Source organism: Saimiri boliviensis, chromosome X, assembly GCF_048565385.1.
Source record: "Saimiri boliviensis isolate mSaiBol1 chromosome X, mSaiBol1.pri, whole genome shotgun sequence".
NCBI classification, from domain to species: domain Eukaryota; kingdom Metazoa; phylum Chordata; class Mammalia; order Primates; family Cebidae; genus Saimiri; species Saimiri boliviensis.
Window position 1 is genome coordinate 68,239,872 of NC_133470.1, and position 14,532 is coordinate 68,254,403.

At 34.3% G+C, this 14,532-nt stretch overlaps 1 protein-coding gene across 2 annotated transcripts in view; it reads right to left on the minus strand.

Annotated features, from left to right (window-relative positions):
* Window positions 1–265: 265 nt before the first annotated feature.
* BRWD3 (bromodomain and WD repeat domain containing 3) overlaps window positions 266–14,532 on the minus strand; it is a 134,925-nt gene continuing 120,658 nt past the window's right edge. For both annotated transcript variants that reach the window (XM_003936828.4, XM_074391860.1), the window contains 5 exons: window positions 13,345–13,497; window positions 11,780–11,943; window positions 11,342–11,439; window positions 10,683–10,841; window positions 266–6,317 (listed from right to left, as the gene is read on the minus strand). In XM_003936828.4, the coding sequence (XP_003936877.2) occupies window positions 5,563–6,317; window positions 10,683–10,841; window positions 11,342–11,439; window positions 11,780–11,943; window positions 13,345–13,497 (1,329 nt within the window). In that variant the 3' untranslated portion in view covers window positions 266–5,562. The remainder of the gene's footprint in view (window positions 6,318–10,682; window positions 10,842–11,341; window positions 11,440–11,779; window positions 11,944–13,344; window positions 13,498–14,532) is intronic.

The window sequence follows — 14,532 nt, forward strand, 5'->3', positions numbered from 1 at the left end:
ACCTAAAACGAACGAATGTTCCTGTTAGAGCATTCAGATCCTCTCACTTCACCTCTCTCTCTCCTACACTTATATTTAATTAAAGCACCATTTACAGTATAGGTAATCTGATTACATATTTTAAAATATCAAGAATTTATAGCTCAGCTTTTAAAAGTTGTAAGTCCTAAATATATTAGAGATCTATTCATTTTGAAAAGCTTTGCAAAACAAAATGTTGACAAATGCTTTGCAGGCTGTTATTGAATGCACCAGGCAGCCCACATTTAAAGTGTAAACATCACATTTATTATCCTAAAAGTGACCCAAAGAATATTCGCAATGTCTAAGGTGAAAACAAAAACAAAAAAACAAAACCTTTTCTTTGATAAGAAGCAGCATCCTAGTTTCTCAGATTAAAAAATAATTGTAATAAAATATTCTATGACAAAGAAACAAGAAAGACCTAAGAGTTACATGTTACAATCTCTAAAGCTGAATAGGTAACTCCACATTTCTTTCTTCTGGTTAATTTTTCTCTGGCACATAAATTAAGGCATAAAGCAGCAAGAGTGCAATTGATTCCAAACAACTTGGAATTTTATTGTAAACATCCCATAAAGAATGGCAACAAATTAGTCCAGTTTTTTTGTCTTTGAAGATAATTGCTTATAATGATTGATAACTGCCAAAGAAAACATCTTTTATAAATCAAGCCAGTTTAGTTTACCTTTTTTACTGAATTTTAGTTTAACGGACACTTTGCCCATATACAATATCATATCAACTATGAACTGATTTTCCATCTTAAAATATATGGATACCAAGAACAAAAAAATAGGTACAGTTGTGTTAATACTGCGTAAGAGATTACAAAAGACAAGAATGATAAGTTACAGGACAAAGAAATAAATTACTGATTGCCATCACCACAGTATTGTTTAAGAATTAACATTTGTAGTACTGCCTAATGTGTATCTGGTGACATATGCAAAAACACATTTCCCAACTGGATTTCTAAATATTTTTGATTATTAGTTTAAAATTCAATTACCAAGGTGGTTTCATTATGTATCAACAACTTTTTAAGAAGATACTTATCATGCTTTTATATGTCAAAGTTTCATATTCTAGATTTAATTTAGAAGAAATGGGCATACATGTAAATAAACAAACACACCTTAATTCTAAACTGCAGGGCCTTTCTACTTTACTTCTCCCATCAATGAATCAAAAATTGCCAATCTTCTTAAGTGTGCTAAATGAAGTGCATTTTTCATGGCAGAAAGGAAAATGAGGATAAAAGTAAGCAGGATTGAAAAGATAAAAAAAAGAAATAATTAAGAATAAGGGTATATAGGCTGGGTGTGGTGGCTGGTGCCTGTAACCCCAACACTTTGGGAGGCAGAAGGGGAGGAGGAAGGGAGGGAGGGAAGGAGGAAAGAAGAAAGGAAGGAGAAAAGAAAAGATAAAAGACAGAATCCTGAGTGCTACCCATATTCCACAAAATATAGCACCATAAAAAAACTTAATTTTATATTGGAATTTAATCAAGACTTGGTAAAGAAGCTTTGCTAAGAGATAAGAAGCAAAAAAGCAGGAAAATCCTTTCAACTAATTTTTGAAACAAGCCTTAAAAGTGACTTTAGAATACTCTATTCCTGATAAACATTTCATAAAGCCTCACGTTCCACAAAAATATTGGGGATAGGGTTAGCATTTAAAACAACAGACTTTACATGTCGAAAGTTCCCCTAGAATTATTCATCTCAGAACTCAAAATGTTACTGTTAATTGTTTAAAAGGCTGGACAGCGAAGTATATTGAAAATTATACATGATCCAAGTCTCTCTTTTATGGATGTGAAAATTCCAACTTGAAGATAAGTACCAGTTGGTAAATGTACAAAAAATGATTCCCAACATATATAAGCAAGTAAAAGGTGTTTAATTCACCATTACCACAAACATACAAATTTTGGAAAAATGCTCAAAAAAGTTTTATCAGAAAGTTAGAAGTAGCATTCACAACTTTCTCTTTCAATCACTGTATTATTGTCTGATGACAATCTTGGGAATAAAACTAAAACAACAAAAAGATAAATAATTGAAATGTACTTCAAAGTATTCGAAGGCTGAGTTAAACATTTGAGCACACAGTTGTGCAGCATGAGATTTGTAATTTTACTCAGTTACTTTGCATATGGGTGAAACAAAGTGCTGTAGGGAAGAATTCCAACACAAGCCTGATATCTGGGGAGGGAAACAAAAAAGAAACAAATTTTTAAAAAGGAAAATTAAAAGAATAGAGGGACACAGGCATAAAATAAAACATGGATTGGTAATCTAGAAGGCATAATGAAATGAATGATCAAGCAGTAAATATACAGGCTAAGAGCTGTACAGAGGCAAAAAGTTGGTAGACTGTCCTCCATACAAATGTTCTCCTTTTTTGAATGTCTGAGATAAGGTGTGTCAAGTTGGGGGAAAAAAACTCTACACACATACAAGTGTACAAACACACATATACAAAAACAAATTTAGTAATTAGGCTAGTAGGCTAGTGAATGTTTTGGAGAGCATCCTATTGCTGAAAGAGAAACACACAGTAAGCCATAGAAGAAACACAAAATTCAGGTTTTATAAATATATACACACACTAAGATCTTAAAGCTTGGAATTTAAACATTATTAGCATTTATAAGAAACATTACAGCTCACTGACTATTCATATCTAGCATAGGATTAGGTTTATACATGTATATGCTCTCATGGGCCTAAACATAACAGTGGTTTTTCTTAGCAATTTAAGATTTAGGCTTTTCTCCAAAATTATTTGTTCATTTCCTACTTGCTTTGCTATGGCTGAACCCAGATTTTATGTAGGCTTAAATGGCCTCAAAGAAATTAAAATGATAGAGTAATCAATGTGATAGTAATTACAACACATTCACAGGAGGTGGTACTACAAAAAAGCAAAGTGTAAATTGGGGGGAAAAAGTCCAGATATAAAAGTAAAAATACTGTCTTCCAAACTTTTATTTTCACACTTATTAAAATAATTTGCATGCAAACAGAAAATTATCTGTTTGTTTGATAAATGATAACTATGTTTATCTATCATACCCTGATGACTAACTCTTTAAATCTTAATAACTGAAATAAACATTACAGCAAAATGCTGTTCACTAATATTTTCACAGTATTTCACTACATATAAAATATGCTTTAAAATGTCTTCAGCCTTATTATTCTAATTATCTAATCCTAGAAAATCTTGACATTTCAGAAATAAATGTGGCATTTTTATTTTTCAAAATAAATTATAAATAAAGCTCCAGATAGCCAAAATCACGCAAATGTCAATTCTTCTACATTTCAAGAGGTCAGCTCTTCATAGAAGAATGTCAACAAAAAAATTCACACTAAAATGATACATGTGATCCATATTTGGGGATATCCAGGAATTTAAGTAACTATGTTACTCAGATCAGGATAGGCCAAAGTATTATTGATTTCAGGAATACAGGCACGATTTAGTCTAAATGCCCAAGAGATAAATAACTGAAACAGCACATTTTAGCAAAAATCAAATGTAGTTTCAAATAGGAACGTTTCGAATCTCTACTATGGTTAAAAGTGGCAGCTGAGTTACAACCAGAAGTAGTTTTGGTTTAGTGAAAAAAAGACTACAACAACAAAAAAAATAGCTTGGTCCGCTGTCTAGTAACAGAGGTTAGTGCCATTAACAATTAACAACAGTACTTTCTCTTAAAGCCTGAACATCATTTCTACTGCAAGTGAAAACGGCTTAAAGATGTTAGTTCAAGAATAACCCTACTGCCAACCCTTCCAAAAAAGCAAAGTTTTATGTGTGTACGCCTTCCTCTGCACTTAAGGGTTTTCAGATGCATGAAATGATTGAAAGCATGAGACAAACACATTAGCTTAAGAAATATCCTGGGATAACTAGATATACACTAAGAAGTCTGTTTTATCCCACGAGTCTGATCTAAGTGCAACAAATTTGCAGTTACAGAAACAGAGATTGATATTATCCCTCTTACCTCAAAAACGTAAGTAGCTAACAAATTAACAAATTTGTAATATTAAATTTGGGGAGCAAAATTGATCTTGGAACTCAAGCTCACCTATGGAACCATATGCACTCTACTGCTGTAAAACAAGACAATACGGGTTTTTAAAGAGTTTTCTTTTATCTATAAAATAATGATTCACAATATCAGTGTGTAGTGCAATAAGGTTCTTTTCTTAAAGACTAACAGAAGAACCCTTTGGAATGGTATGAGCAAAATCTGTAAGTTGATTCATAATACTAGCTAGCCAAAACATTCCAACTCAAATTAGGTGCTTTGTTAAATTTTAAGGTTCAAATGAAAACCAGTAACTCACAGCTGTTAAATGGTATGTAGAACAGAAATATATAAGCAGTAGCCCAAGTCCACTTACACAAATATGTTCTACGAAAGCCTAAGGTAGAGCATACCATACTTATGAAAGTTTGTTAATTACAATTATTAATTTGAGAGCCAATACAATTATTAACAACCTCTTAGCTTATAACTTACGGGTATTCATTCCTAAGCTTGTTCTATTTCTCCTTAGTAAGGAAGAACAGCATCTATTTTCCTTAATGTTTCCAGTAGTTGTAGATAAGAGGTAGCTGAGCTACTGTTCAAAGTTGTTCTTTGTGGATGAGGATTTTTCAGATGTTTATGTTATTATTTAAGCTACACAAGTTCTATTAATGCAATAAAATATGACAGGAAAAAAATGGATGCAGGAAACTTTTGCATTTGGCACCTTGTCTAGATTAATACCTCAAGTATTCTTTTTTAATAAAGTTAATGCACACATCAGAACACACCACGAAGATCTGCTACATATTTACAAGGCACCAACCCTTTCTCACCTTTAATGTGAATTACGCAAATCAATGAAAAGCATATCAAGATTCCCCCCACCCCCCAAAAAACTGTAGTATAAATATATACTTCAGTTCAGTACAAGTCATGAAAGTTTGGCCTGGGAAGAGTAAAATAATCCAGATCGCTCTTACAATATAGAAACTGTAAACATTTAATAGCTGCCTTTAGGATTGGTGTATTGTGCAAAAGTTATTATTACTGGGTATAGGAATCAAAATGGCAAAAACAAACTATATAAAACTCTGTAAGAAGGTGCTATACTTCTGTGATACAAAAGCAAAAGAGGGCTATTCTATTGAGATAAAAATGTCATGCTACTCTTAAGAAGCTGAATGCTCCTTTAATGCAGTAAATCTGTAGTGTTTCTGTGTTGTGTTTCGAGTGTGTGTATGTGTTTGTGTGTGTATGTGTGGGCAGAATTTCTTTTAATTTAAGGCCTAATGAGTAAGGCTTATTTGAACAAATGAAGTGTGGAGATCAAAAGTCTTGAAACAAATGTATACTGGCATAAATGGAAAAGCACCAATGTGAAAGGAAGCAGAAGTCCCCACACAACTTGCTTTGTAGATTTCCTGGTAAATTCCCTGCAGTAGAAGGCCATTGAATTTTTTAAGTTATTCTAAATTTATTAACTGTTAATAATTCCATCCCATGAGATGGCTAACCCTGGCTTTTTCTGTCATTTTACGCACTCTGCCTGATCTGGATGTACCAAGATTCAGAGGATCCTCAGTGGACACAAAATTGTCATTATCAGAATCATCATTATATAAAACAGTCCTCCTGCCTTGGTTTCTTGTTTTAATTCGAGGCAGTCTACTGAAACGTCCTGAAAACATGGTATCAAATTCATCATCTGCAATACGTGCTCTTTTGGCTCTGGTAGCTCCTCTAGAAGCACCTCTTCCTCCTCTCCCTCTTCCCCGACCCCTAGTGCCACCTCCACCTCTTCCTCGACTCCCTCGTCCCCTGCCTCCTCTTCCTCTGCCTCCTCTACTCCATCTACCCCATCTTCCCCATCTGCCTCTTCCACCTGTGCCTCTGGTCTTCCAATTTCTTTTTCCATTGCCATGTTGCTTTCTGAGTTTTCTTTTAGGCCTGGTTTGTATGAATTTGCTATAATCATGGTCTCCATCTACATAATCTTGATCTGTTCTGGAAGTTGATTCAGAGTCAGAGTCAGAACCACAGGTACTTTCAGAACTTAAACTGGATCCTAACTCTCCACTCTCTGAGGTGGATAAATGAGATTTCTCTTTTGTTTCTTTTTTCTCTTTATCTTCTCCTCCCATGTTTTCATCTTCTTCTGATGCACTAAGTAGTTTTCTCTTGATTCCTGTCCGGGGCTCTCTGCCATCACCATTTGTAAGGGGTCCATCAAGGGAGTGATCTAAATTAAAATGAATAATTTTTAATAGTTAAGCTTTGACATTGACAAAATGGTTATTTAGGCTCTTAAACAGTCTATAATTTCCACCAAACAAACAAACAAACAAACAAACAAAAACATGGAATAAATCATGGAGGGTGCCAGGGTAAGAACTTAAATTTCTTCAAAAAAGAAGATATTAAAGTTTTTATTTTTGTCTGCTTTTGGGGGGGGGAGGGGAGGAGAATATGGGGGTGGAATGATGGTAATGAGGCTTAGGCAGAAACTTTAAGGGCTTGCTTCAGGGAGAATTATCTGAGAACATGAATTAGCAAGTTTCATTCATTCGGTCAATAGATCTTTATTCATTACCTACTATTGGCAAGGCACTGCTAGAAGCTTTGAATATGGCAATGAAAGAAAGTCCTTGCTCTTAGAATTTATATTTTAGTGAGAATACCTTGAAAGATAATAAAGTGATAAATTAATAATAAAATTTCACATAGACATGCTATATAAAGAATTTTTTTAAAAAGTATGTGTAAAAGGGAGTATATTTTAGATAGGGAAGACTTCTCTACAGAGGTAGTGTTTGAAGAAATAACTGAATGAAGTCATTGTAGGGTAAGAACATTCCAGAAGAGTAAACAGAAAGTAAGCCAGTATAACCAGAGTGGAACAGAAAACAGTGAGTGGAGGAGATGAGTGCCAGCAGAGAGTTTTAAGCTGGAGAAAGACAGAATCTGATTTACATTTTAAAAATCATATGGTTGCTGTGTATAAAAAAGAATATAGAGGAGGCAAGACTGAAAGTGAAAGGAGAGACCAGTTGGGCATCTACTGCAGTATTCTAGGTAAGACAGGATGAGGGATATTTCAATAGATGTGATAAGTGTTTATATTTGGAATACTTTCTTCTAGAGAAATCTTTAATTTCAGAGGTTGAACTGATGGGAATTGGGGACAGACTACATATCAAGTGTCAAGCACAGAATAAAGGATGACTCCTAGGTTTTATGGCCTAAGCAACTGGGTAAATGGTAGAGATATTTTGCTAATGTAGAGAACAGTGAAGGAGCAACAGGTTTGAGCAGGGCACTAGAAAAATCAAGATTCCATTTTAGATGTTAATAGAGATCCAATGTTAATAGAGATCCAAGGAAAGACATTTAAAAAAAAAAAAAAATTAAACAGCAGGTAGATATACCAGTCTGGAGCTCAGGGGAGAAGGTGGAGCTAGAGATATAATTGTGAAAATTTTCAGTAAAGAGATAATAGGGTAATGAAAACTAGGAGAGCTCACTGAGAGAATAAGTAAAGAGAGATGAGGTGGCCGAAGAGAACTGAGATATTCAAATGTTTGAGGATAAAGAAGAACCAACAAAGAAAATGGAGAAGGACCAGCCAGTGAGGTAGGAGGGAAAGAGAGCAGCTTGGAAGAATTGAAAATCCGTAAGGCTAGGGTTGTGGATAATTACAAGATTAATAAGTCTGGGTGTTATGGACTGAAATGTGTCCCTTCAAAATTCATATGTGGAAGCCCTAACCCCCGCAGTGACTGAATTTAGAGATTAGGGAATATAAGGAGGTAATTAAGGTTAAATGGGGTTATATGGGTGGGACTATAACTCAAAAGGACTGATGTTCTTACAGGAAGAGGAAGAGATATTAGGGGTATTTCCCTCTGTCTCTCTGCAGAGGCAAGGGCATGTGAGGACAAAGCAAGAAGGTGGACACAGAGAAACCAGGGAAACATCCCTTATCAGATACTCACACATATGGCACCTTAACATTGGATTGAGCCTCTAGCTCTGTGAGAAAAATGAATGTCTGCTGTTTAAGTCACTCAAGTCTATGGTATCTTGTTATGGAAACCCAAGCTGACTAATATAATACCCTAGGCTGGAGACTAAGGTGATAGCAGTAGAAACTACATTAAGAGATTTAAGTGGTATTAAAGAGTTGTAGAATTCACAAAACTTGGCAACTGACTAGGTATAAATAAAGAGTCAAAAAGCACTGCGACATTTTAAGTTGAGTAGCAAGAAAGATGATAATACCATTAACTAAAATAGTGAGCACGGAAAAAGAAGCAAGTTTGAGATGCAAAGATAAGCAACTGAGGATTTTTATTTTTTTATTTTATAAGAAAGCTGATGCAGTCATTAGACTCCTTATTTGTGGAAGACAAAAACAAGCAAATAACAGTGACAAACTCTGCAAATAGCAGTAGATCAAAGAGAAGAAACAGAAACAAGAGATATAAGAGAATCAATAGCATGTAGAAGTTTACGAGTAGACTTCATAGAAGAGGTAGTCAACAACGTGCAATCATACAGAGACCATGAAGTTAAAAACTAAAAAAAGACAATAGCTGGCCCCTGAAGAGTACTCATGAGTGTGAGAACAGCTTTTGAAGAGTAGTAAGGACAGACACCACACTGCAAAGGATAAACTACTCTGTGGATGGGAAAAACAAAATAGACACAGGAAGCATGGGTTAAACATAGCAGTGGAGGAAAAGGCAAAATGAAAAACGGCAATGGCATAAGTATGCAAGATCAGAGGAGACACTAAAGATATAATTTGGGGAAAATAAAGGCACTAATTATTTTAAAGTAATCAAATATGTTTCAATATATCTTTTTTTTAATTTAATTTTTTTAAAATAAAGACGGAGTTTTACCATGTTGGTCAGGCTGGTCTTGAACTCCCAACCTCAGGTGATCTACCCACCTTGGCCTCCAAAGTGCTTGGATTACAGGCGTGAGCCACAATGCCTGGCCATGTTTCAATATTTCTTACATAACCACTATAAAATATATTTGCAAAAGCCTATTTTTAACTTATTTGATAGTTAAATAACAATGGAGGTGGTGTGGTGGTTCACGCCTGTAATCCCAGCACTTTGGGAGACCAAGGCAGGTGGACTGCCTGAGCTCAGGAGTTCAAGACCACCCTGGGCAACACGGTGAAAACTTGGTCTCTACTAAAATACAAAAAATTAGCCAGGCGTGGTGGTGTGAGCCACTTGTGGCAGCTACTCAGGAGGCTGAGGCGGGAGAATTACAAGAACCTGGGAGGCGGAGGTTGCAGTGAGCTGAAACTGCCTCACTGCACTCCAGCCTGGGCAACAAAGTGAGACTCCACCTCCAAAAAAAAAAGGATAAGCTATTTAATCTTGCATTAAAATGTATATAAAATAAAATCTATATTCCAATAAAATTATTTGTAAAAGCATATTAATTTTTCTTCAGAAATTTCAAATAGTTGAACATGTTAGAACTTTCTTTGAGTATGTTCAAGGTCCCTAATACAGGACTAAGTAAAAGAAGAAAACTTGAGTAACAATAACCTTCAAATATTTATGATAATTGATATCCCTTGTATGGTCCAAGATAGACGCACATAATGAATTAGGTCAGTGATTTCTTTTTAAGCAGTGAAGATTTTCTACTAGTAAAAAGTAAAATAGCAGCTCCTTATATGAAATAACAAATAGAACAGTCAGGTTAAATACAGAAGGTTCTTCTGACAATGCCTGAAGTACTTTTATGGATGCCTCAGAAATGGCCACAGTACAGTCTGAAAGCCACTGACTTTGTGGTATAGCATGCCCCTAGGGAAGAGAATATCCGAGTTATATAAATGGAAAACCTTAGGGAAGGTGGTAGAAGTGGTTGTTGACTGAAAGAAGGCTCATTTCTTAGCCCAGACCCATATTTTCACTGCAGTAGGCCACAAAAATATGAGACTTATTTAAAGATGACTTTGGAAACTCTTTCCTTTCTCATTAATATGGTTTAATATATGAAAAATGCTAAAGGTGTCTTTATGTGCTTGGGGAAAGAACATTTAGTTTTTTCTCCCAATTCATTTTATTTTACTTATTTACTATTTTTGAGATAGTATCTCACTCTGTCACACAGGCTGGAGTGCAGTGGCACAATCAGTTCACTGTAGTCACCTACTCCTGGCTCAAGTGATCCTCCCATCTCAGCCTCCCAAGGAGCTGGGAGCTCTGCGCCATCACACATGGCTATTTTTTTTCCAGAGACGAGGTCTTGCTTTGTTGTCCAGGCTGGTCTCAATCTCCTGGCCTAAAGTGTTCCTCCTCCCTTGGCTTCCAAAAATGTGGGGATTACAGGCGTGAGCCATCATGCCTGCCCCCATTTTACATTTTATTTTAAGATTAAAATACATTTGAAAATTGCTATTGGAGATCTGCTAATGGCCTGTTCCCAGTTACGAATATGAAATGCTATCTGACTCATACTTGACAAAATTCTCATTAACTAAGAATATACTAGTTTTCACTATGCCAAAATATCAGCTTTTAAATGATTCATCTGCCATAAAGAGCCCTGTCCCATATTTATTTCCTACCTTGTTTAACTGGCAAAACTCTATTCCGAAATGATTTGGCTTTCCCTGGGTCATGGCTATTTCCACTTCGGCTATATCCACCGAAGCTTGATGAAGAAAATGGCCCATCTGGCTCATCATCAAGTAGATACAGTGAAAGCCCTTCAGCAGCATCTGAAACTTGCATTTTAAAAGATTTTAATACTAACATAATTATCATGTTTTCAGGAAAGTTAAACAGGTTACTTTTTAAGACCATATCTCTGTTATTTTATTCCAACATCAAAATCATAAGTTTCTCTAAGAAAATGATAAGAATATTTTGAGAAGAAATGCTTGAATGACAAACTTGTCCAATTGCACATCATAAATTTTCAAATATTATGTTGGCAAATATATTGTAGATGAGTGCTCTGAAATATAGACATTAAAATCATTTAATCATAAAATTTTAAAACTAACAGACTTTAAAATTTACGTAATCAAATAAACTGAATCATATGGCCTAATGTCATACTCTGGGACACACAATTAGCACGTAGAATTGGGACTAAAACACAACTTTAAAAAAAATCTAAATCCATTGTTCTTTGCACTATAAATCATGCTGTCTCTTCTATATCCGTAACATCAGAATTAAACTGAGATACAGAACACCAGAAAGCAAAACACATATTTACCAGGAGATGAGAAAGGAGAGCTAGTCCTGGCATAAGATACTGAGGTATTCTGGTCATTTTTAGGCTGCAGCTTCAGTTGTTTCTGCTTCCCTTTTGGACTAGAAGTAAAAATACGTACGATAATCACTTTTTTTTCTGTTAGCAACATATTATGATAGTATGACACAAAGAGGTATCAAGAGGCACAAAAGAGGAAATGCCTTAAAATTCATGTAAAATGCTTGAAACAGATAATTGGACAGTGAAACCTCAATCATTAAAATAAAAAAAAAAAAGAGTTTCTAGGATGGTAAAACCCACATAAATAGTGCTTTTGGTTACCAAACAACAAAAAAAGACCTCTTAGGATCTCCTCAAACTATTCATAAACTTTCACAAATTAGGTAATGCATACAAAATGCTTTAAGAACAAAAAATGCTGCATCAATGTAGTAATACCTAGGTGCTCCACTACTAGACAATGAACTGCTGCTGCTTCTTAGACGTTTTCTGTACCGTGGCCTTCTCCTCTTCTGATTCTGGATTGCTGACTTATATTCAGAGATGATATTTTTGATATGACTTTCAAATAAGGCAGATAATCGCAGCATCATGCTATAGATCTGAGAAGGCAGAAATTACATAGTCTTAACTAAATAGTTTTATATTTTTAAAAAAGGTATAGACATGCCTAAAATAATAAAGCCTCATCATTCCAGACAAAATATTTATTCACTTGAAAAATTCTTCTCAAATATCTTTAAAGATACCACTTTCACCTAAAAATAAATATTTTTCAAATATAGGGTTCAATGTTCTAAAGGGTAAAAAAAAAAAAAAAAAAAAAAAAAAGACTTATACAATGCAAGAGGGAACGTAAATTGAAACAGCATTCTAAAGGACAAAATGCAGTATGTACAAAAAACCTTAAAGATACACATATCCTTTTGCTGATAATTTTACTTCTGGGAATTTGTCCCAAGGAAATATCACAGAATTATATACTTAAAGAGAATTATATTCAAGAATGCTAAAGATATTACCCATAGCATTATTCATGTAAAATGAATAACTGGAAACAACCTAAATCTCTAACCAAATGACACTGGTTAGTGCAACATAAAACAACTACACAACAGAATACCAATTAAAAACCTTGTTTTCAAAGAGTAATGATGATATAGGAAAATGTTCATAATACTTAAGTAACAAAAAATGCTTCAAAATATGAAATCTATTATTTTAAAGAATATACAAACTTATGTAGATATATACGTTAATGTAGAAAATCCTGGAAGTAGATAAACAGTCACTATAAGTAAAAACAGGTGATAGCCTTCACAGATGATTTTTGTTTTCTTCTTTATACTTTTCTGTGTTTCCCAAACTTTCTATAGAAAATGTCACTCTAGCAATCAGGCTTAAGTTGGGGAAAGCAAGTGTGAACAAATTATGCTTGCAGAAATTGGTGGAAATGTATTTTCCATAAATGAGAAGTAGGCAAGTATATATCTACTGATTAAAAGTTAATCAGATACCAGTTATTCCCGCCCCCCACCAAAAAAATTACTACTTTTTTATTCTCAATATACTTTAAATTCTAAAAAAATATAGGGAAAATATTAAATGTGAGTATAAATAAGCAGTTATAACCTCCCAAGATGGTTCATTATTTGTTAGAAGAAATGGAACATACAGATTCAGAGCTAATAAAACTATTTCACATAAATTAACACTGCCAATCACTTTTCTATCTATTAAGTCACTTATTAGACATATTAAAGTATACTCAAATTACTATGTCTCCTCTCCTTATTTTTTTCTCTGGTAGCTATAAATACTACTAAAGAGTAAAGAGACAAGTAAGAGAAAGGAAAAGGTGGTTAATTTCAGAATGACTGCGAAATGTATCTTCATGCATGCCTAACAAGCAATCCATAATTCAAAAAAGATACTGCAGATTAAACTTCAGTAACTTGTTAATGAAAACTGCCTGATAATTAACCCAACTAATAAAATCATACCCTTGACTTTTTATTAGAGGTATAAGCTTTGGACTTGTTGAATATTTGGCGAACATCCTTATAAAATTCCAGAGGACTACCATAGTTTCCTGCTTCCAAGGTTTCTTTCACAGTGCTGAAGTCCACAGGAGTATCTATAACATCTTGATAATCCTACAAAGAAGAATATGTTATTAAATACTCAAAACTGCATAATGATATTAAGAAATACAATGGAATTAAAATTGGCATCACCTACTACAATCCACCACGAAATAAACACATTGCTTTTCAATGTGCCAACTACTTCCCCACAACCCCAAAACATCTTTTGTTGGCTCATAAAAACAGCAGAAGTCTGTGGGAAAGCCTTAGCCCTCACACCACAGTAATAACCGTAAATAACTCTGAAGGGACAGAATGGAAAATCTGTAATTGTTGGCTTCATCTCTAAAGCATCCATAATATGGAATTCTATTTCTTGCTTAAAGGCTGATACAAAGTCCAAAACCCCAGCAAACTGTTTAATGATAAAAGACGGGATTATTCACATGCAATTAAATTGTTCCAGTCTACAAATTAGCTACATATTTCCACAATTTTTGCTATGAGAACATTCTACTTAAGTGTCATTAGTTGAGGGTCAAAGTCACATTGGTCATGTTTGTGTCTTTCGTTTTTGATTTTTAATCAATGTGATACCTTTGTTTCATCGAAGGTCTTCCATCTTTTAGGTCCATACTTCATTTGATTTTGATTAGGGAAGAGGGAAGATTCCGAAAGGGTTATCAGATAAAGTTACATCTAAGACTTATTCCTATATATGCTACAAGTTTCAGAGTGAAAACCACACTCAGTATTAGATCCCTTAATGCATCTAGAATCATCAAGAAGTAAAATCTCCACATTTCCCTCCAAGGAAAAAGCCAAAAAGCCAGAAAGGGCAGAAAAAGGGTATTATAAAAAGACAGAAAATATTTTTCAAAGTATGAGAAATCACAAATATTCTAAATATATTTTCTCAAATCATAAAAAAACAGAAGTGTATTCTAACACAGTAAGGCTTATGTTAGAACTTGTGTAGTAGTATGATGATCAAAATTTAAAAGACTCAGCCTACTTGCTGAATGAAGTCTCAGTGGGAATAACCAGCTGCAATACAGACACAATTATATTGTGTAATGGATGTTTTCTACTCTGTTGCAGTAG